Here is a 24,514-nt window from a genome sequence, read left to right as displayed (position 1 = left end):
ACACACACACACACACACACACACACACACACACACACACACACACACACACACACACACACACACACACACACACACACACACACACACACACACACACACACACACACACACACACACAAAATTATGGGGTTATACATGCTTATGACAAGCCTTACAATCCATTATAACTGCCTCGTAATGTATTATACCTGCATGATTTAAGTACAGTGTTACGAATTGTATTGATGCCATACTTTATTGCCAATTAACAGTGTTTGGAAATCATTTGTTTAGGGATAATGTTCTGGGCAGGACAATTGACATGCCAGACACACACACACACACACACACACACACACACACACACACACACACACACACACACACACACACACACACACACACACACACACACACACACACACACACAGACAGACAGACAAAAAATAGTTGTTACCCTGCGTATGGAATTTGTTATATAGAATTAGATGGATTGAGCTCCATCTACTGGGTGGATCTCCTCTAGTCTTTTACTTACATTGATCACAAAAGTGACATTAGATCAATGTATTGGGGCTTCATCATATTGTTATTGATTTTTATATATTTCTTAAATTTTATTTCAAATTAAGTCCACACACACAATCTCAATAAAATCACAAACAGACCAGGAATAGAAACCAGACATCTATAACAGAAACTGATCATCAAATTCTGGTAGAGGGAACACCTTGGTCACGTACAGTATATGTGGTTAGACTCTCCATGATATTCTGGTAAAGGGCTCACCTTGGTCACATATATGTGGTCGGGGTGGTGCTTGGCTGGCGTGAACATGAGAGTGATGCGCTCGTAGAGCTGGATGCCGGTGATTGACGTGACGCCCATGTAGAGGAAGATACCGAACAACACGGCCAGCGGAATGTGACGAAGCACATCTGTCATCACGAGGGACATGCCTATGGAACGTCAAAGGTGAAAGGTACAATGTGTGACATCTAGGTTGCCTAGGGATCTGTAGGGTAGTCAATCTCGGTTAACCCAAGACTAATGTTAAACCAGAACTAAATGTTAACCACAAGTAAATGTTAAGCCACAAGTAAATGTTAAGCGAGGACTAAATGTTAAATCACAACTAAATGTTAATCCAAAACAAAATGTTAATCCAAAACTAAATGCTAATCCAGAATTAGATCTTAAAACATAACTAAATGTTAAACAAAATGAAATGTTAACCAGAACAAAATGTTAACCAGAACTAAATGTTAACCAGAACTAAATGTTAACCAGAACTAAATGTTAACCAGAACTAAATGTTAACCCAGAACTAAATACTAAGCTAAAACTAAAGGTTAAGTACAGACTAAATGTTAAGCCAGAACTAAATGTTAACCAGAACAAAATGTTAACCAGAACTAAATGTTAACCCAGAACTAAATACTAAGCTAAAACTAAAGGTTAAGTACAGACTAAATGTTAACCAGAACAAAATGTTAACCAGAACAAAATGTTAACCAGAACTAAATGTTAACCAGAACTAAATGTTAACCCAGAACTAAATACTAAGCTAAAACTAAAGGTTAAGTACAGACTAAATGTTAAGCCAGAACTAAATGTTAATCCATAACAAAAAATTGACAAGCTTTTTGTTCAGGTGGAACAGCAAACAGGAACATAAATACAAGGTTTGTTAGTTTTAATCACAGAGGAAGCCTTGTTATACACAGATAAATAACACCTCTACAACCAGAGGAAGCCTTGTTATACACAGATAAATAACACCTCTACAACCAGAGGAAGCCTTGTTATACACAGATAAATAACACATCAACAACCAGAGGAAGCCTTGTTATACACAGATAAATAACACCTCTACAACCAGAGGAAGCCTTGTTATACACAGATAAATAACACCTCTACAACCAGAGGAAGCCTTGTTATACACAGATAAATAACACCTCTACAACGAGAGGAAGCCTTGTTATACACAGATAAATAACACATCTACAACGAGAGGAAGCCTTGTTATACACAGATAAATAACACCTCTACAACCAGAGGAAGCCTTGTTATACACAGATAAATAACACCTCTACAACCAGAGGAAGCCTTGTTATACACAGATAAATAACACCTCTACAACCAGAGGAAGCCTTGTTATACACAGATAAATAACACATCTACAACGAGAGGAAGCCTTGTTATACACAGATAAATAACACCTCTACAACCAGAGGAAGCCTTGTTATACACAGATAAATAACACCTCTACAACCAGAGGAAGCCTTGTTATACACAGATAAATAACACCTCTACAACCAGAGGAAGCATTGTTATACACAGATAAATAACATATCTACAACCAGACTGAAGTCACTGTCAACTCATTGTCTGTTTATTTTCCTATTTCTTGGTTTGCTTTCCCGAGTCCTGATTCAAAGACACCTCAGAATGGACCACTATATACTATGAGGAACACCTTCCTTCACATCACAACAACCACCCCAGGACCTAGATATCCAATCCAACCCTTTCTAGAACAACAGCATCCTGCTCACCCACGAGCACGGCGACTACAAGGCCTGTCAACCGCTGCTCCTTCACCTCCTGGATCACGGGCTTCTCGCCGGGCGCTGTGGCCTTGCTCATGACAGTAAGGGCGTTGACGTGCGTGACAGAGCGCACCGTGGCCGCGGTGAGCCAGGGCAGGCCTAACAGAGGGCACATGGCGCCCAGCGTGACGATGAGCAGCAGGTCAAGGTGGAAGCCAGAGCCCTTGACCAGGCGACGTTCCTTCTTGCTGACGATGAGTCTGGGATGGGGGGAGAGGGGGGTAAGGGAGGTGTAAGGGAGGTGTAAATAGACACTCCTGTACACACACACATACAGAAACACATTAGTGCAAAATCATACACACACAGATATGTCTGCAAAATCACACACACACACACACACACACACACACACACACACACACACACACACACACACACACACACACACACACACACACACACACACACACACACACACACACACACACACACACACACACACACACACACACACACTATAAGTGCAAAATCACATACACAAACGTCAGCATGTTCACATACACACAAGAAAATGCACAGCACATATCCTTTATGTGTTCCAGGACACCACAGGTAGAAAGAAGCCCTATTGTCATGTTGTTATTTGTTGGTTATCGTTACACAGAGTATCTGGTTCTGTGCCTGTGATATGAAGATCGTAATTGTGTAACGTCTTTCCTCTTCACTTTACTACAATCTGATTGGTTAATTCAAGAGATGGATCAGATGTCTGTTGGTTAACACTAAAAGTCAAGGATCTTTTTTTTTTACAATTCTACAAAGTCCTCGATAAAAAAAGTTGGCCTATTTTAGTTTCCGTTACAATAAAAACATTACAGTGTAATCTATTTGATCAACTTTATTTGTATATTTGATTAGTAATAGAGATATAGAAATAAATAAAGTCCAGTTACAGATTCTTCTGACAAAGTAGAAATGAAAAAAGATAATAATAACTTAACCAGCCAGGTGAAGTGATTTGCTGTATTTCAAAACAAAAGAATCAGTGCATGAACAATTGTAAAGGATGAATTGTATGAATAAATATTCTGAAGAGGTTAGGTGGCAGGGTCTCTCTGAAGAGGTTAGGTGGCAGGGTCTCTCTGAAGAGGTTAGGTGGCAGGGTCTCTCTGAAGAGGTTAGGTGGCAGGGTCTCTCTGAAGAGGTTAGGTGGCAGGGTCTCTGAAGAGGTTAGGTGGCAGGGTCTCTCTGAAGAGGTTAGGTGGCAGGGTCTCTCTGAAGAGGTTACGTGGCAGGGTCTCTCTGAAGCGGTTACGTGGCACGGTCTCTCTGAAGCGGTTACGAGGCAGTGCCTGATGAAGACTCTTCATCAGCAATGTCGATTTCAAGATCAATATCTGATCCTTCATCCGACTCCAACTCCAACTCAACGAAATTCTGCAGCATTTACAATGCTGTCAGTGGGTTCATTCGTTTGGTTGGGCTTGCCATTGTGAACTACACACATTGTGTTGTACTTAGTGTCTGATTTGACTCATTGAGGGGAAATTTAACACTTTTTTCCAGCCTTTTATAATAAAATAATTAGACCGCCCACAACATCCACAATTCTTCATCATCATTAAACTTTTGGTCTAAATTCAATCACCGTCTTCCCCCTCCTCATCATTCAGTTCATTGAAGTCACATGCACCATTATACGTTTCTATTGCCCATTCATCCGGAATAGCATATTTTAATTTAAAGTTTATTATGTTACTAGTTTTTGCTTAGTAGGCAGAGCAATGCTGCAGTGCGAGTGGTCATGTGCTGAATGCATGGACAGCACGGATATTCTTGGAAAAGGTGACATTTGGAAATAGTGCTGCACCTCCTGAATTCTGAGAATTATTTGACAAAGGTAAGTGTAATAGAAACTGCAGAATATGCTAACAGAATACAGGCTAAATCTTATTATGTGTGAAATTAGTTTCGATTGGCCGGCTGTGCAGCTTGACTGGCATCGTTTGTTTCCTGCTCATCAACTTGGATAGAGTCAAGGATTTTGGATTATTCTAAAGGCATATTGCAACACATAGCATGTTTTCATTTCACTTACAATACATTTGATTAGTAATAGAGTTATAGTAAATAAAAGTCCCATAATAACTTTTTATGAATTAAAACAGAGAATGGTATCAACCCACAAGACCTGCAGTCAAATAACTTGCTGCTGATGAATAGGCAGAACACAAACTCATCAGTACACTATTGTCTTTCTAAATTAAATCAACCTCTTTCCCCTTCTTGTCATTCAGTTATTCCTAATTTAAATTACATTTTGATGTAAGATGCACAATTATCACCCATTCACCCATTTGTCATTCATTCAGTGAGGAGAGAGAGACTCATTAGCGCCTGTCTGGGTACCAACATCCTACAGAACATTGTCTTGGAGCCTGGCTGGGTACCAACGTCCTACAGCACATTGTCTTGGAGCCTGGCTGGGTACCAACGTCCTACAGAACATTGTCTTGGAGCCTGGCTGGGTACCAACGTCCTACAGGACATTGTCTTGGAGCCTGGCTGGGTACCAACGTCCTACAGCACATTGTCTTGGAGCCTGGCTAGGTACCAACGTCCTACAGGACATTGTCTTGGAGCCTGGCTGGGTACCAACGTCACACAGCACATTGTCTTGGAGTCTGGCCGGGTACCAACGTCCTACAGAACATTGTCTTGGAGCCTGGCTGGGTACCAACGTCCTACAGGACATTGTCTTGGAGCCTGGCTGGGTACCAATGTCCTACAGAACATTGCCTTGGTGTCTGGCTGGGTACCAACGTCCTACAGAACATTGTCTTGGCGCCTGGCTGGGTACCAACGTCCTACAGAACATTGTCTTAGAGCCTGGCTGGGTACCAACGTCCTACAGAACATTGTCTTAGAGCCTGGCTGGGTACCAACGTCTTACAGCACAATGTCTTGGAGACTGGCTAGGTACCAACGTCTTACAGAACATTGTCTTGGAGTCTGGCTGGGTACCAACGTCACACAGCACATTGTCTTGGAGTCTGGCTGGGAACCAACGTCCTACAGCACATTGTCTTGGAGCCTGGCTGGGTACCAACGTCTTACAGCACATTGTCTTAGAGCCTGGCTGGGTACCAACGTCCTACAGGATATTGTCTTGGAGCCTGGCTGGGTACCAAATCAAAACTTTATTTGTCCCATGCGCGGAAAACAACAAGTGTAGACCTTACCATGAAATTCTTACTTACAACCCCTTAACCAACAGTGCAGTTTAAGAAGAGTTAAGAAAATATTGACCAAATAAAATAAAGTAAAAAAGAATCATAAAAAGTAAGACAAAAAGAATAACAATAACGTGGCTATATACAGGGGGCACCGGTACCGAGTCAGTGTGCGGGGGTACAGGTTAGTTGAGGTTATTTGTACATGTAGGTAGGGGGGAAGTGACTATGCATAGATAACAAACAGTGAGTAGCAGCAGTGTACGAAAAGGGGGGGGGGGGTCAATGTAAATTGTACGGTAGCGATTTTATGAATTGTTCAGCAGTCTTATGGCTTGGGGGTAGAAATTGTTGAGGAGCCTTTTGGTCTGAGACTTGGCGCTCCGGTACCACTTGCCGTGTTGTAGCAGAGAAAACAGTCTATAACTTTGGTGACCGGAGGCTTTGACAATTTTATGGTCTTTCCTCTGACACCGCCTATTATATAGGTCCTGGATAGCAGGGAGCTTGGCCCCAGTGATGTACTGGGCCGTGTGCACAACCCTCTGTTGCGCCTTACACATGCCGAGCAGTTGCTATAACAGGCGGTCATGCAACTGGTCAGGATGCTCTCGATGGTGCAGCTGTATAACTTTTTGAGAATCTGGGGACCCATGCCAAATCTTTTCAGTCTCCTGAGGGGGAAATGGTTTTGTCGTGCCCTCTTCATTACTATCTTTGTATTTTTGGACTATGATAGTTCGTTGGTGATGTGGACACCAAGGAACTTAAAACTCTCGACCCACTACAGCCCCGGCAATGTTAATGGGGGCCTGGTCGGCGCACCTTTTCCTGTAGTCCACGATCAGCTCCTTAGTCTTGTGCACATTGAGGGAGAGGTTGTTGTCCTGGCACCACACTGCCAGTTCTCTGACCTCCCAATAGGCCGTCTCATCGTTGTCGGTGACCAGGCCTACCACTGTTGTGTCGTTAGCAAACTTAATGATGGTGTTGGAGTCGTATTTGGCCACGCAGTTGTGGGTGAACAGTGAGTACAGGAGGGGACTAAGTACATACCCCTGAGGGGCCCCAGTGTTAAGGGTCAGCGTGGCACACGTGTTCTTTGCCTACCCTTACCACCTGGGGGCGGCCCTTCAGGAAGTCCAGGATCCAGTTGCAAAGGGAGGTGTTAAGTCCCAGAATCCTTAGCTTAGGGATGAGCTTCGTGGGCACTGCAGTGTTGAATCCTGAGCTGTAGTCAATGAACAGCACTCTAACATAGGTGTTTCTTTTGTCCAGGTGAGAAAGGGCAGTGTGGAGTGCGATTGAGATTGCCTCATCTGTGGATCTGTTGGGGCGGTATGCTGTTGATGTGAGCCATGACCAGCCTTTCAAAGCACTTCATGGCTACCGACGTGAGTGCCACGGGAGATAATCATTTAGGCAGGTGACCTTCGCTTCCTTGGGCAAAGGGACTATGGTGGTCAGCTTGAAACATGTAGGTATTACAGACTCGGCCAGGGAGAGGTTGAAAATGTCAGTGAAGACACTTGACAGTTGGTCCACGCTTGCTTTGAGAACGTCCTGGTAATCTGTCTGGCCCAGCTGCTTTGTGAATCTTAACCTGTTTAAAGGTTTTGTTCACATCGGCTACTGAGAGTATTATCACACAGTCATCCAGAACAGCTGGTGCTCTCGTGCATGCTTCATTTTTGCTTGTCTCGAAGCAAGCATAAAAGGCATTTAGCTAATCTGGTAAGCTCACGTCACTGGGCAGCTCGCGTCTGGGTTTCCCTTTGTAGTCCGTAATAGAGCCAGAGCCGGTGTGGTAGGATGATATCTTAATCCTGTCTTGACGCTTTACTTGTTCAATGGTTCGTCTGAGGACATAGTGGTATTTCTTATAAGCGTCCGGATTAGTCTCCCGCTCCTTGAAAGCAGCAGCTCTAGCCTTTAGCTCAATACCAACGTCCTACAGCACATTGTCTTGGAGCCTGGCGGGGTACAGTTGAAGTGGGGAGTTTACATACACTTAGGTTGGAGTCATTAAAACTAGTTTTTCAACCACTCCACAAACTTCTTGTTAACAAACTATAATTTTGGCAAGTCAGTAAGGATATCTACTTTGTGCATGACACAGGTAATTTTTCCAACAATTGCTTACAGACAGATTATTTCACTTATAATTCACTGTATTACAATTCCAGATGGTCAGAAGTTTACATACACTAAGTTGACTGTGCCTTTAAACAGCTTGGAAAATTCCAGAAAATTATATCCTGGTTTAGAAGCTTCTGATAGGCTAATTGACATCATTTGAGTCAATTGGAGGTGTACCTGTGGATGTATTTCAAGGCCTACCTTCAAACGCAGTGCCTCTTTGCTTCACATCATGGGAAAATCAAAAGAATTCAGCCAAGACCTCAGAAAAAAAATTGTAGATCTCCACAAGTCTGGTTCATCCTTGGAAACAACTTCAAAACGCCTGAAGGTACCACGTTCATCTGTACAAACAATAGTACAGAAGTATAAACACCATGGGACCACGCAACCGTCATACTGTTCAGGAAGGAGACGCGTTCTGTCTCCTAGAGTTGAACGTACTTTGGTGCGAAAAGTGCAAATCAATCCCAGTACAACAGCAAAGGACCTTGTGAAGTTGCTGGAGGAAACAGGAACAAAAATATCTATATCCACAGTAAAACAAGTCCTATATCGACATAACCTGAAAGGCCGCTCAGCAAGGAAGAAGCCACTGCTCCAAAACCGCCATATAAAAGCCAGACTACGGTTTGCAACTGCACACGGGGACAAGATCGTACTTTTTGGAGAAATGTCCTCTGGTCTGATGAAACAAAAATAGAACTGTTTGGCCATAATGACCATCGTTATGTTTGGAGGAAAAAGGGGGATGCTTGCAAGCTGAAGAACACCATCCCAACCGTGAAGCACGGGGGTGGCAGCTTTGCTGCAGGAGGGACTGGCGCACTTCACAAAATCGATGGCAACATGAGGCAAGAAAATGATGTGGATATATTGAAGCAACATCTCAAGACATCAGTAAGGAAGTTAAAGCTTGGTCGCAAATGGGTCTTCCAAATGGACAATGACCCCAAACGTACTTCCAAAGTTGTGGCAAAATGGCTTAAGGACAACAAAGTCAAGGTATTGGAGTGGCCATCACAAGTCCCTGACCTCAATCACATAGAACATTTGTGGGCAGAACTGAAAAAGTGTGTGCAAGCAAGGTGGCCTACAATCCTGACTCAGTTACACCAGCTCTGTCAGGAGGAATGGGCCAAAATTCACCCAACTTATTGTGGGAAGCTTGTGGAAGGCTACCTGAAACGTTTGACCCAAGTTAAACAATTTAAAGGCAATGCTACCAAATACTAATTGAATGTATGTAAACTTCTGACCCACTGGGAATGGGATGAAAGAAATAAAAGCTGAAAGAAATCATTCGCTCTACTATTTTTCTGACATTTCACATTCTTAAAATAAAGTGGTGATCCTATCTGACCTAAAACAGGGAATTTTTACTGGGATTAAATGTCAGAAATTGTGAAAAACTGAGTTTAAATGTAGTTGGCTAAGGTGTATGTAAACTTTCGACTTCAACTGTATGCATGAGCCAACCTGTATCCTGATCACAAGCTGATCTAGTCTAACATCTGACAGGCACCACTATACCGATTGACACTCTCTTCACTGAACAAAAGTGAACTGTTTTACCATAGCAACCTGCAACACTTACGAGGTGATCTGTGTCTCCATGAAGATGAGGATGAAGACGAGGAGGGCGGGCACCACCGATGCCCCCATCATCCACGCGGGGAAGGGCTTGAGGTCGCCGAACGGACTGATGAACCAGCCCCGCTTGTCAGGAGACGTGACTGAGAAACCAGACGGTACATTCAGCTTCTGTAAAACCCCAAGCGACAAGAACAGGACCAGTTGTTATGACGAGGAAGTACAGGAGAGTTGGTTGTGAGAGTTACGTTATTTAAATATTCAATGTGTTAGTGGTGTGTGAGTTAGGGCGTGTAGTTATCAGGGATGGAGTGGAGCCTTTAGATATCTGTACGGATAGATGTAGGAGTTAGTTGTCATGGTTACCTGGGTATATGTGTCGGGGACGGAGTAACTCAACAGTACAGAGAACAGGATGGAGATGGGGATGCCAAAGTCTCCGATGATTCTTCTGGCCTTGGGGGATCACATGATAAAAGTGAATTCTTCACATCACAGGCTCACTTGCAGAGATCATATAGGCCTAAAACAGGAAATTCATACTGCATCCATGACACTTCAAGTTTTTTGTGATCAAATTGTTATTGTAATTTGTAAGACAGATACACATAGACAGAAATTTGACATGAGCCCATAGAAAACACATGAGGGGTTTCTGAGAAAATGGCTGCGATAGGTTACCTTCCCGCCCAGGAATCGACTGTTGCGCAATTTCCTAAGGAAGTAGGCCACAAAGAAGGTACCAAGCATGAGGATGAAAGACAGCAGGGCCGTGTTGGGTTGGTTTAGGATGGGGCCGTGGGGGTCTGTGGGGTTGGTGAACTCCATGCCGGGAAGGCCAAAGGCAGGCGGGTAGCTTCTCATCAGAGGATGCTCCTGGAATACCTGTAAAAAGCAAAAATACCCATGTCACAGTCAAATGGACGGATCCCATGCAACCAGCTGGGACTTACCATAAAATGATTTATTTGAATTTCAGTGATTATTATATGCCAAATACCACATCTGGTCAATTTGATCTATTCTATTATTTTCCAAAGAACAACAAAGTTACAGCCCCTTAGACTGTCGTCATGTAAAACATTGTCTACTGGTTGTACCTTGATGAGCTTGGAGAAGGTCTCGTAGATGAAGATGAGTGAGATGAGGAAGGCAAATATTTCCTGGGTGAAGGGTGAGATGTATTTAACCAAGAAGCTTCCCTCGGCCGCCACTATCAACAGCACTATGAAGACGAGCCAGAAGCCGATCCACACCCGGCCCGTCAGGTACTCAAAGCCCTGGGCCTGGCAGAACTGAGGGTGGAAAAGGGAGGGAGGGTTAAATAGATGTTTAATCTTTTACTGCAGAGGTCTAAATCAGGGTTAGACAGAGTGTTTCTTGGTCGTCTTAAACAAATCTACTTTGAAACAAAAGTATACACCTCACACACATGGTTTTTGCCTTAGAATAAAGAAGACACATGTACCACATCAGATATAGAGTTGAAATGTATTACATTTTAAATGTGCATCCCAAAATTACACTTTACATACATCACAGAAGACTGAAATATAACAAAACGGTTTGACATAGAAACACCTTTCAGCGGGTTTAAAAAAATATTGTTTACTATTTCTGATAAAATGTATAACATTCCACCCATGAGGCCACTAGGTCGTTTGACTGCAGGAGAGGCCTATTAGGCTCAGAATAGAAGAAAATAGGTTTTCAAATGGAACATGAACTTTCCTAACGTTGTCATGACAATTTTTTTAATGCATAAAATGACTGTGATTTTTGGATGGATTATAATCTACCATCGCCATGCTGTAAATATGTTTCTGTTCAGGCACCTTGTAGAAGGCCTCCTCAAACACCAGCAGGGGTCCTGAGAAGCCGATGATGAGGAGGGGCTGTCCAGCCATCAGAGAGAAAAGTACCCCCAGAGTCGCTGTGGAGATGATGAGCTCAGACACTCCCATCATGCCCTCTGTTTTCTCTCCTGTTTAAATGGAAAGGCAGAAGGATATTGACAGACAGTTTGAAACTTCCTCTCATTCAGTAACAGCTACTTTCTAGTTAATGAGAACACTGTACAGTAACAATGAACGAATCAGTATCTAAAACCTACAGTGACATGTACAGTAGAGATACAAGGAAATGGTGATGCCCAGCTAGCTAGGTCGTCACAAATGTTTTTCCAAATTTGAGGATCTATCAAGCTAGCTGGTTATTTAGCTAGCTAGCTCTTTATAGAGTACACATCCTCTTAGGACAGATAGCAAACAAGTCATTGTTTGTTCTGACAAGTCAGTCAATCACATTCTTGAGGTAGAAGAAAAACAATTATTGTGGGCATGAGCCCCCATGCTCTCTTACCCAGCAGCCCTCCAAAGGTGATTGTGGGTGAGAGGGCGGCGAAGTAGATGAAGATGACGGCGGCGATGCACTGTGAGTCCAAGGCGTCCTTGATGTCGCTGGCGTAGCGCGGGTAGCGCCGCCTGATGTCATGGATGAGGCCTCCAAAGGGGATGCCCGACCTCTTCATGGGGTCCACCTCCTGATCCTCCTCATCTTCCTGCTCATCCTGGCTCACCTCTGCGGTTTGGACAGACAGACAGACTTGCACATTCATTCATTCTACTTGCACATTCATCTTCTGCACATCTATCGCTCCAGTGTTTAATTGCTAAATTGTAATTATTTCGCCACTATGGAATATTTATTGCCTTACCTCCCTAATCTTACTACATTTGCACACACTCTATATAGATTTTTCTATTGTGTACGTTTGTTTATCCCATGTGTAAGTCTGTGTTGTTTGTGTCGCACTGCTTTGCTTTATCTTGGCCAGGTCGCAGTTGTAAATTAGAACTTGTTCTCAACTGGCCTACCTGGTTATATAAAGGTGAAAAAAAAGGTGAATTTAATAAAATAAAAAAAAAATAAAAAAAAAAGACAGGCAGGCAGACAGACAGACAGACAGAAACTTATGCCTGTGATTCTCAATCTAGTCCTGGGACCCTAAACGGGTACATATGTGCTTCACACATAAGGTATCGGCTGAATAAATGAATGGTCTTAGAAAATATACCCTTATTGTTATATATGGACTGTATGAATCCAAAAAAATCCAAAAATAAAAAGTAATTCAATCAATCAAAGACATTATAATCACCTTTGGTCTCCTGGTCTGTCCAGGGGGTGGTGTGGGTCTTGGTGGTCTCTCTCTCCTTCCTCTTGCGCAGCATCTGCTTCTGGAAGGAGGCCACTGTCTTCAGCAGGTCCTTGCCTTCCACGTCCGACGGGGGGATGACGATGCTGCAGTCCAAGAACTCATTAATGCCGTTCAGCAGGTCCTGCCGGTCATCCGCAAAGTAGGCCACCTCGTGGAAGTTCTGGGGAGGTTTTTAAAGAGATGGGCAATGGTCTGTAAGATCTTGAAGAACTGATTCCCTGACCCAGATTTAGCCTAGTTCTTGACTTGGAAGCACTTTCAATGGAGGTTGATTACTGATGATTTTTCTGTCCAGGACTAGTTTTAATCTGACTCCGGGAAACCAGCCCTGAATGTTTGTACTATTGGTACCATTTACAGCTCAGAGGAATTAGGGAAAAAGTTGTGACATTTTTTTTCTTCCAGGTTGGCTACCTTGTCAGACATGAGGGTGGAGAAGGAGCGTCCAATCTCATGGTAGTCCATGTTGGACTGAGCGGGTCCAAGCAGTGCAAAGAGGAAACGGACCGGCACCGGCACCTCCAGGACCGACTCCAGCAGGACCGCCTCACTCAGCCTGATGAAGGCCATGGCTGGCTGCTCCAGGAACTCCACGCAACCTGAGGAATGACACACAGTGGAGGATCTCTGGGAGCAATGCTTGTGCTGATGGGTGATGGCTAACAAAGGCAAGTTATGCTAACAATGCATGGACTGGATATATCCAACGGGTGATTCCAGGGCAGCTATTTTGTTTGAGAAATCGCATTTGCTATCACTATCAGGGGAGAGGTTGTGCCAGCTAGAAATTAAATGAATTGGTATACAGGGTTCACCCCAGGATTTTTGAACAAGGTGGTACTGCTGAGTACGGCGGGGGGTGGAGGCGGTGACTGGAGAGGGGGAGTGATTCAGAGATTTTAGTTTTTTTAACACCTATAAGTAACTGCCATTTCCTGAAATCTAGAGCAAAAAAAAATACTATATTAAGGTATGGTGCACGGCCTTAAATGATAACAAATAAGGTTAAAAAAAAATATATATATATATATATAAATATATATATTTGACATAGTGGCACAGCCAGTCCACAAGGTGACGCAGCGCCACGCTTGCATTCTTTGGGGAGAACCCTGGTACACAACGCCTTTGGCCTGTCACGTGAACGGAAAAAGTCAATATTTACAAATGTAGCCTGGAAATACATGTACATCCAAAACACACGCAACATACATTCAGACACACACATACAAAAACACACACACACAAATACACACACTCCTGCACACATGCTTGCAAATAGGCACCCGCACCATCGCCCACACGCACACACTCCTTAAGCTTACCCACTAAGACCACAGTTGCTTCTGCGTCCTTGGGAATCTTGGCTAGGAGTTTTGTGTGTTTGGTAACCTGTTGTTGGAGGGCCATCGGCAGGGGGGGATGGAGTGATTTCTGATGTGATAAACCAGACAAACGTTAACAGGTGGGTAAAAGATCAACTTCAGAATTTATTTCATGTTAAGCCTGTGGCATGTGCTAACACAAAGCTTTTACCAGACATTCACAGCACAGGCTCTTTCCTTGGCCTCAGTTGGTCCAAAGCTCACATTTATTTAAAAAAAAGGCTACGTTTGTCAATTTTACTGACTGTTATGAACCTCGAACAGTCGAACAGTGAATATCAGTGTTTTATAGCATACACCAGGGGTCGGCTAAATGCCCGTGAGGGATTTTTCTTTTGTCCCCACAAAGTTTTTGTCATAAACAAGACTGTAAAATAACTGTAAAATCACCAAGAATTCATATATATATATTTTTTGCTGAATTCTTGGTGATTTTACAGTGATTTTCCAGTCTTGTTTATGACAAAAACTTTGTGGGGACAAACAAAGAAACATACGTGATCATGTCTCAATGTAATCAAGTTATTAATTTTTTGTTATTTTCAAATACAATCTCTTTTTGAGCTTAGTTGGGATCAATTTGCAGAGTACAAAATATTATAATTATGTTTCGGCCCCCATGACCATCCACTCCGCAAAGATCGGCCCGAAGCTGAATCTAGTCGTCTACCCCTGACATACAGAAATCGACAAAGTGACAAAAGTACGAAATGGTAAAATCCCTTTGAAATGTTTTTAATACGACTGGAGTTATTGATTTTTATGAGTTGTATGACATTTTCCAACGTTTCAAGCCACGGGGCACATTACAATTTCACAGTCAAGAAGTTTTAACAAGGAGCACCTCTGTAAGCTGACTAAGAACCTAATTCGCCACATGTGGAGTGGCTAATAGGAGCTTTCTTTCTGTTTCCAATTCCAAGAACTATCTGTGTATCTCTGTTTCCCACCGTGGCTGCATTACTGTACTAGCCGCATATATCTGATGTTTTAGCACACTCGATAATGCCCTCAAACTCAACTCTGGACCTCAAAGCCAGTTCCACTGCTTTTTAAAAATTGTTTCCCTCTAATCAGGGACATATTTACACTTGGGACACCATGTGGGTGTACTTAATGATCAGGTAGAAGATAAAACCAGCAGGCTGTGGACTTCGTAGGGTCAGGGTTGAATACCCCTGGCCTAATGTATGTTATAGACAGGTGTATATAATGGGGTCAAAATAGAATAGGATATGACATTTCAAGGTGGATTGTATGTAATATCCTCCATGTCTCAGAACTTGTACTCATCTACTCTAATGACTCCTCTAATGTTTTCAGAGGAATTGGACAAGGCTATTGAGCCACGAAGCAGTGTAGTCTGTCCATCTGAAGGACGATGCAGGCGTGTGACTCAGATGTAGACACAAATGTAAAATTACAATTGTCTCCGCAACTCTAACTGTACTGGACCACAACTGTAAACATCCATCTCCACTCCAGCCGACTGTTTAAGATGAAGAACTACTGGGCTCTATTCAATCCGTATAATGGAAGTTCAGCGTTACAGCCGTGTTTGGCACTGTTCCCGCGTTAGTGCAGACAGCATTCAAGGTAAATGCTGCCTATATCGGCTCATTCTGAAATGACCTTTACATTTCTATCGCACAATCTGTAACACTTCAGTGATCCAGATGAATTAGAGCCCTTAGATCACTTTATTGGTCAATTGCACACGAATTGAAATTTGACTGCTTTTAAACCAAAAGACACACCTACATTCTTAACTAGGCAAGTCAGTTAAGAACATATTCTTATTTTCAATGACGGCCTAGGAAGAGTGGGTTAACTGCCTTGTTCAGGGGCAGAACGACAGATTTTGTACCTTGTCAGCTCAGGGATTTGATCTTGCAACCTTTCGGTTGCTAGTCCAATGTTCTAACAACTAGGCTACGCTGCTGCCCCACATACCGCATGGTCGGAACTAGAAGCACAAGCTTTTCGCTACACTCGCATTGACATCTGCTAACCATGTGTATGTGACCAATACAATTTGATTTGATATACAGGTTTTGGAGAGGTGCGTGGGGCTGCCACACTGGGCACACTAACCACTAGACTGCCCGTCTAACCACTAGGCTGCCTGTCTAACCACTAGGCTGCCTGCCTAACCACTAGGCTGCCTGCTGGACAAAATAAAATAAAGAGCAACATTCTTCCTAAGCAGCACCCAAGCAGCCTCCAAGCAGCAGCCAAGCAGCCTCTAAGCAGCCGCCAAGCAGCCGCCAAGCAGCCTCTAAGCAGCACCCAAGCAGCACCCAAGCAGCACCCAAGCAGCACCCAAGCAGCACCCAAGCAGCACCCAAGCAGCACCCAAGCAGCACCCAAGCAGCACCCAAGCAGCACCCAAGCAGCACCCAAGCAGCACCCAAGCAGCACCCAAGCAGCACCCAAGCAGCACCCAAGCAGCCTCCAAGCAGCAGCCAAGCAGCACCCAAGCAGCACCCAAGCAGCACCCAAGCAGCACCCAAGCAGCACCCAAGCAGCACCCAAGCAGCACCCAAGCAGCACCCAAGCAGCACCCATCTCCACACAAGCCTATAGATGTGCACTAAACTAAACAGACAAGCTCACAAACACATCTCTGGTCTGCTGCTTCTTTTCATGGTGGAGGACCTCTGTAGGATCTTCAGCCACTAGGGGCACCGTGGTGTCGGGAACGTGGTTGTGGTTGCGTTGGAAGCTGCCGTGAAGGCTTTTAGTAGAGTGGTTGCGATGGAAAAGGCCCTCCTTTTCGTCGTTGGGGTGGCTGGAAGCAGGAGATACAGGAGGTTGTATTACATTAAAAGCATGGGACTGGGAGAGGGACACAATGCAATAGGATTGGAACTTCAGGTTGTTATACTCTATAATGTGTTACTTCAATAAGTTGGTGAGTGGCTGATAGTTTATGCAGACAGAAAGGAAAGGAAACAGAAAGGGAACAATCCTCCATACATACTGTCCAACAGCTCTTTCAGCATATGGGCTCCACTGGATTGTAATGGGTGTGTCCCTGTTAACAAAGACACTGCAGTGTGTGTGTGTGTGTGTGTGTGTGTGTGTGTGTGTGTGTGTGTGTGTGAGCAGGCCCCTCACAACACTCAGACAGTTTGATCACACTCCCGCTCCAACCCAAAAGTGACATCACCACCATCATTAGGTCCGTTTGCTCTCGTTACCCGCCTCCCGAGTTGGACACAAAAGCGCAACAAAACAAAGGAACAAGGTGTGACACCACACCGGATTGTGCTCAGGCAGCGCCCAGACTGAGTAAGCCATGAGCTAAATTCTACAGCCACCTTGATGTCTTTCTTTCCACATCATCAATTCCTATGTTGAACTGGCTCAGCCAATTATACAGCTTTTTCCCATGGAAAGCAGCTGGTGACATGGTGGGAAACGTTGCCGAAAGGGTTCAACTGATGGGGTGTGTGTGACGAGGCCTGGTGGCGTGGGTGTTGATCGCCGTCTGTTATGTGTGTGTGTGTGTGTGTGTGTGTGTATGCTGCACATACAGTGAATCTCTCTGAAGGTTGACAGAGGTGCCACCTGGCCCAGTTTGCTCTATGGTTGGTGACAGACTGTCAGGTGACTTGTCACTGACCCTTGGTGTAACATGGCGTACAGGGAGGTTGGCATCATAAGACAGAGACTAGGCAGGTGCTACTTCTGGGATGAAGCCAGAATACCTTGACAATGTATGGACTTAATACAACTGAAACCATATTTGTCCTCAAGCTTCAATATCACAACTATAAAAAGGACTTTGATTTCCATAAGAGACATTATTGATGCTATTTCCCTATTGTCCCTTCTGACAGACTCTGAAATGAGGTGATTGTAACCTATACCAATCCAAAGGCTCTGTAGCAACAGGTCTAAAAGAACGCACTAATACAACACAACGATCGATCTCAGACACTGACCCCAAAAGGCCGAGAGTTATCCATCCGATCATCCAAAAGGCATACCATTAAAATAAAAATGGATGATTGCTTCAAGCAAACACCAGGAACACACCACAACACTAGTCAGAAAACCATGACTGATGAGTCTCCGTAAAACATTCATGTTCCACCACAGAGTAACACCATGTTAAATTAATACTGTTGATGGACAAACATGGTACCATTCTGTCCTCTTCTTCACTGGAGGGTTTGGGGACAGAGCTGGGACCAAGCTGGGCCTAGGGACCAAACTGGGACTAGGGATCAATCTGGGCCTAGGGATCAATCTGGGCTTAGCAAAAACTGAATCTGAGTTCAGAGACCGATAGAAGGGAGGGTTCACACATATTGAAAAGGTGTGTGTGCATGTGTATAGTTTGAGATGCATTGATGCCACATAGGCCTGTGAACAAACATAAGGCAACTTTTGGGGTTGTACTGAACTGTGGCAAACCACCACATTAAAGACAACAAAACACACATAGAGAAAGTCTTCCTTTATCCTTCATTCATGTGTTCATCCTTCTCTTCCCTCATCCTAATCACATTTGACTGCTGATATTAATCAAGCCTTTTTTCTCCATGATTCTGTATAATTCTGGTTGAAATCTATCATGTGCCGCCAACGCAGCAGCTCTGTTAGGGCAAATGGTAATGAACTGTAGATCAATAGATAGATAAACCAATGGAGGCTGGGAGGGAGGGTTGGCATCGGGGTGATACTCTTTTGTATTTTCATGTAGGACAGAAATGACTTATATTTGAATTAAAACTCTGCAGTAGCTTATTTCACCGGGGAATTCACATTGAGATTTACATCTCTTTGTCAAGTGAGGCTTTTTTAACAAATGTTTTATCTGTCTTATGCAACAATCTCTGCTATCTACTGTTGACCTCTCACTTGTAATCTTGGTTTGAGGGTTAACATCACTTACTGGAACCCCTGTAGATGTGGCCTCTCAATGGCACTCTATACCCTAAAATGTCCACTACTGTTGACCAGAACCACAGATCCTATGGGCTTTGGTAAACAGTAGGACCAGAACCACAGATCCTATGGGCTTTGGTAAACAGTAGGACCAGAACCACAGATCCTATGGGCTTGGTAAACAGTAGGACCAGAACCACAGATCCTATGGGCTTTGGTAAACAGTAGGACCAGAACGACAGATCCTATGGGCTTTGGTAAACAGTAGGACCAGAACCACAGATCCTATGGGCTTTGGTAAACATTAGGACCAGAACCACAGATCCTATGGGCTTGGTAAACAGTAGGACCAGAACCACAGATCCTATGGGCTTTGGTAAACAGTAGGACCAGAACGACAGATCCTATGGGCTTTGGTAAACATTAGGACCAGAACAACAGATCCTATGGGCTTTGGTAAACAGTAGGACCAGAACCACAGATCCTATGGGCTTTGGTAAACAGTAGGACCAGAACCACAAATCCTATAGGCTTTGGTAAACAGTAGGACCAGAACCACAGATCCTATGGGCTTTGGTAAACAGTAGGGCAGCACAGTTTTGTTTGTTTTCTTTTTTAACTTTAGTTTATTTAGTAAATATTTTCTTAACTCTATTTCTTCAACTGCATTGTGGGTTAAGGGCTCGTAAGTAAGCATTTCACGGTAAGGTCTACTACACCTGTTGTATTCCGCACACGTGACAAATAAAGTTTGATTTAATTTGAAAAGTAAGACACTACATCGGGAACAGGGTGCAGTTTGGAAAACAGCCCTGGACTTCCTCTCTCTGATTGACATCTGATTAAGACTTCGTGGTGATGATACACGTTCTTGACAGCATGTATATTAACGGGTGTGGAATCTTAACGTCCTCTGAGCTAAAGCCTGGGCAGCTGACCACTCACTGGTGTTTGAGCAGCAGGGCACGGAGCACGTTGGCCCGGTCCTCCGCTCTGATCTGGTCTGACATGATCATGGTCTCCACCACCAGGTTGGCGATGCCAGGCAGAGTGGTCTGCTCCAGGTCCAACAGGACGACACCTTAGGGGGTGGCATGGAGGGGGGAGACAAGGTTTTATGACTGGGTGTGTATCTGTGTGTGTGTGTATCTCTCTGTGCGTGTGTGTGTGTGTGTATCTGTGTGTGTGTGTATCTGTGTGTGTGTATGTATCTGTGTGTGTGTATGTATCTGTGTGTGTGTGTGTGTGTGTGTGTGTGTGTGTGTGTGTGTGTGTGTATCTGTGCGTGTGTGTGTGTGTGTGTGTATCTGTGCGTGTGTGTGCGTGTGTGTGTGTGTGTGTGTATCTGTGTGTGTGTGTGTATCTGTGTGTGTGTGTGTGTGTGTGTGTGTGTATCTGTGTGTGTGTGTGTATCTGTGTGTGTGTGTGTGTGTGCGTGTGTGTGTATGTATCTGTGCGTATGTATCTGTGCGTGTGTGTGTGTGTATCTGTGTATCTGTGTGTGTGTGTGTGTATCTGTGTGTGTGTGTGTGTGTATCTGTGTGTGTGTGTGTGTATCTGTGTGTGTGTGTGTGTATCTGTGTGTTTGTGGTGTGTGTGTCTCTGTGTGTGTGTGTGTGTGTGTGTGTGTATCTGTGTGTGTGTGTGTGTGTGTATCTGTGTGTGTGTGTGTGTGTGTATCTGTGTGTGTGTGTGTGTGTGTGTGTGTGTGTGTGTGTGTGTGTGTGTGTGTGTGTGTGTGTGTGTGTGTGTGTGTGTATCTGTGTGTGTGTGTGTGTGTGTGTATCTGTGTGTGTGTATCTGTGTGCGTGTATCTGTGTGCGTGTGTGTGTGTGCGCGTCACCATGTGTGATGGTCCTGCGGAGCTCCAGCAGGCTGCGGAAGGAGAGTGAAGCCACATGGGGTTTTCCCCAGCGGTCTGTCTCCTCCTCCACGTCCTCCTCAAACTTGATCCAACGAGCCGTCTCCTTCCAGCGCATCTTCTGGTTCTTATCCACTATCAGCTCATTTAGCTCCACAAACACCTACAGGTACCAAACAGACAACTAGTTATCCATAACTTCACCTACAGGTACCAAACAGACAACTAGTTATCCATAACTACAGGTATCACCTACAGGTATCACACAGACAACTAGTTATCCATATCTTAATCTACAGGTACCACACAGACAGATAGTTATCCATAACTTAATCTACAGGTACCAAACACACAACTAGTTATCCATAACTTAATCTACAGGTACCAAACAGACAACTAGTTATCCATAACTACAGGTATCACCTACAGGTATCACACAGACAACTAGTTATCCATATCTTAATCTACAGGTACCACACAGACAGATAGTTATCCATAACTTAATCTACAGGTACCAAACACACAACTAGTTATCCATAACTTAATCTACAGGTACCAAACAGACAACTAGTTATCCATAACTTAATCTACAGGTACCAAACAGACAACTAGTTATCCATAACTTAATCTACAGGTACCAAACACACAACTAGTTATCCATAACTTAATCTACAGGTACCAAACAGACAACTAGTTATCCATAACTTAATCTACAGGTACCAAACAGACAACTAGTTATCCATAACTTAATCTACAGGTACCAAACAGACAACTAACAGACAAAATATATTCAGTAGGTCATATGATTGAGTGTAGTCTGGCCCAGGAGTGTGAAGGTGAACGGAAAGGCACTGGAGCAACGAACCGCCCTTGCTGTCTCTGCCTGGCCGGTTCCCCTCTCTCCACTGGGATTCTCTGCATCTAACCCTATTACGGGGGCTGAGTCACTGGTTTACTGGTGCTCCTCCATCCCATCCCTCGGAGGGGTACGTCACTTGTGCTGTGGGGGAGATCTTCAAGGCTATACTCGGCCTTGTCTCAGGATGGTAAGTTGGTGGTTGAAGATATCCCTCTAGTGGAGTGGGGGCTGTGCTTTGGCAAAGTGGGCGGGGTTATATCCTGCCTGTTTGGTCCTGTCCGGGGGTATCATCAGACGGGGCCACAGTGTCTCCCGACCCCTCCTGTCTCAGCCTCCAGTATCTATGCTGCAATAGTTTATGTGTCGGGGGGCTAGGGTCAGTCTGTTATATCTGGAGTATTTATCCTGTCTTATCCGGTGTCCTGTGTGAATTTAAGTATGCTCTCTCTAATTCTCTCCTCCTCTCTCTCTTTCTTTCTCTCTCTCGGAGGACCTGAGCCCTAGGACCATGCCTCAGGACTACCTGGCATGATGACTCCTTGCTGTCCCCAGTCCACCTGGTCATGCTGCTGCTCCAGTTTCAACTGTTCTGCCTGTGGCTATGGAACCCTGACCTGTTCACTGGACGTGCTACCTGTCCCAGACCTGCTGTTTTCAACTCTCTAGAGACAGCAGGAGTGGTAGAGATACTTAGAATGATTGGCTATGAAAAGCCAACTGACATTTACTCCCGAGGTGCTGACCTGTTGCACCCTCGACAACCACTGTGATTATTATTATTTGACCCTGCTGGTCATCTATGACCATTTGAACATCTTGGCCATGTTCTGTTATAATCTCCACCCGACACAGCCAGAAGAGGACTGGCCACCCCTCATAGCCTGGTTCCTCTCTAGGTTTCTTCCTAGGTTTTGGCCTTTCTAGGGAGTTTTTCCTAGCCACCGTGCTTCTACACCTGCATTGCTTGCTGTTTGGGGTTTTAGGCTGGGTTTCTATACAGCACTTTGTGAGTAAAGCTGATGTTAGAAGGGCTATATAAATACATTTGATTGATATAGTTTTCCATAACTTCACCAAAAGGTACCAAACAGACAACTAGTCATCCATTACTTCACCTACAGTTACCAAAAAGTCAACTGTGTCTTCTTTTCTAGTCCAATAACCGAGAAAAATAAAGTAGATGTTAGATCTAACCTTCCAGGAACATTCAGGGGACCAAACAGTCACTCCGTTGCAAATGGGACAGAATGTGATCTACTCAGATAACACTGATAGAAATAGTAAACAAATGTAAAACATATGTTCCCATGGTCACTGATTAAATCATACAGTCTAAAAATAGATCTCCTAAACTCATGACTGAGGGTTTAGGCCTATGTCATGACTCCAACAGAAGATTCTGGCAACACGTGTTCTTACTGTAAAGTGAAGTCCTTACTGTAAAGTGAAGTCCCCTGGCTTTAGAGCTGCTTAATCTTTAGTAAAAAATTACTCGGAAGATCGTGTGCTATTAATTTTCTAATACATCCAATCAATGAATTTATCAATTAACCAATCAACTGGCGCTGTGTTGTCTGATGTCTCACCTCATGGGTCTTCTTGTCAGCCACTCTCTTCTTCCTCTTCAGGCTGGACTGGGGCGGAGAGCTGTTGCTGTTCTGAGTGAGCTGGCATCGAGATGACTTCTTCACCAGATGACGCCTCACCCCAGGGTTGTCCTCGAATCGGTGACCTTAAAGCACCACAACAGGAGCTATTGTTAATGAGGTCAGCTGCAGAAAAGGTCAACTGTGTTCACTCAAAGGCCTACGATAGTACACACTCAGGTTGTCCAACTGATGTATGACACATTTGACATTTGTTTTTATTTGTCTGCACAACAGAACCGTCTCCATCTTTTTTTTTTTATCACAATCATTGTGCCAAATGCGTTATACAACCTGTGTGTACTAGGGCCAAAGACTGGCTGAGCACTTTCTCTATGGCGGTGCTATGTCAATAAAAATATAATCATATTTTAGGTGTTCATTTAAGTTTCCATTGGAAATAAAGAGAACAAAGAAATAAGGGGAAGCAGCAGGTGCATGAGGTAACTGAGGTTCTGTGCACAGCTAGGGTAACGCACAGGGGAGCTTATTTTGGGTGGTTCTTCGTCCACAACAGACCAGTAGAAGCTAAAAATAATCCTTATTCAATTTTAAAGCTCTTCAGGCCACAAAAAATATTTTATTGAATTTTGCGTAAATGGCATTATCTACTCATCAGGAGAGGGACCAGGAGAGCCTGTAGGGGGAGAGGGACTGGTGAGGCGATAGGGGGTGGAACGAGGGAGAGGGCCTGGTGAGGCTATAGGGGGTGGAACAAGGGAGAGGGCAAGGCTATAGGGGGTGGAACAAGGGAGAGGGCCTGGTGAGGCTATAGGGGGTGGAACAAGGGAGAGGGCCTGGTGAGGCTATAGGGGGTGGAACGAGGGAGAGGGCCTGGTGAGGCTATAGGGGGTGGAACGAGGGAGAGGGCCTGGTGAGGCTATAGGGGGTGGAACGAGGGAGAGGGCAAGGCTATAGGGGGTGGAACAAGGGAGAGGGCAAGGCTATAGGGGGTGGAACAAGGGAGAGGGCAAGGCTATAGGGGGTGTAACGAGGGAGAGGGCAAGGCTATAGGGGGTGTAACGAGGGAGAGGGCAAGGCTATAGGGGGTGTAACGAGGGAGAGGGCAAGGCTATAGGGGGTGTAACGAGGGAGAGGGCCTGGTGAGGCTATATGGGGTGGAACGAGGGAGAGAGCTTGGC

General features: G+C 44.4%; 1 protein-coding gene across 4 annotated transcripts in view; it reads right to left on the bottom strand.

The window, feature by feature from the left end:
- LOC129820832 (anion exchange protein 3-like) overlaps positions 1–24,514 on the bottom strand; it is a 71,471-nt gene that overhangs the window by 6,626 nt on the left and 40,331 nt on the right. For 3 of the 4 annotated variants that reach the window (XM_055877844.1, XM_055877847.1, XM_055877846.1), the window contains 15 exons: positions 23,313–23,458; positions 20,850–21,030; positions 19,952–20,087; positions 16,724–16,898; positions 14,048–14,156; positions 13,137–13,321; positions 12,663–12,882; positions 11,864–12,082; positions 11,338–11,486; positions 10,603–10,797; positions 10,184–10,387; positions 9,869–9,958; positions 9,507–9,673; positions 2,541–2,794; positions 772–941 (listed from right to left, as the gene is read on the bottom strand). In XM_055877844.1, coding sequence (XP_055733819.1) covers positions 772–941; positions 2,541–2,794; positions 9,507–9,673; positions 9,869–9,958; positions 10,184–10,387; positions 10,603–10,797; positions 11,338–11,486; positions 11,864–12,082; positions 12,663–12,882; positions 13,137–13,321; positions 14,048–14,156; positions 16,724–16,898; positions 19,952–20,087; positions 20,850–21,030; positions 23,313–23,458 — 2,600 coding nt within the window. The remainder of the gene's footprint in view (positions 1–771; positions 942–2,540; positions 2,795–9,506; positions 9,674–9,868; positions 9,959–10,183; positions 10,388–10,602; positions 10,798–11,337; positions 11,487–11,863; positions 12,083–12,662; positions 12,883–13,136; positions 13,322–14,047; positions 14,157–16,723; positions 16,899–19,951; positions 20,088–20,849; positions 21,031–23,312; positions 23,459–24,514) is intronic. The other variant, XM_055877845.1, reaches the window with a different exon arrangement.

Source organism: Salvelinus fontinalis, chromosome 23, assembly GCF_029448725.1.
Source record: "Salvelinus fontinalis isolate EN_2023a chromosome 23, ASM2944872v1, whole genome shotgun sequence".
NCBI lineage: Eukaryota > Metazoa > Chordata > Actinopteri > Salmoniformes > Salmonidae > Salvelinus > Salvelinus fontinalis.
Note: the sequence above shows the minus strand (reverse complement) of the source record. Positions and strands in the feature narration are given on the sequence as shown.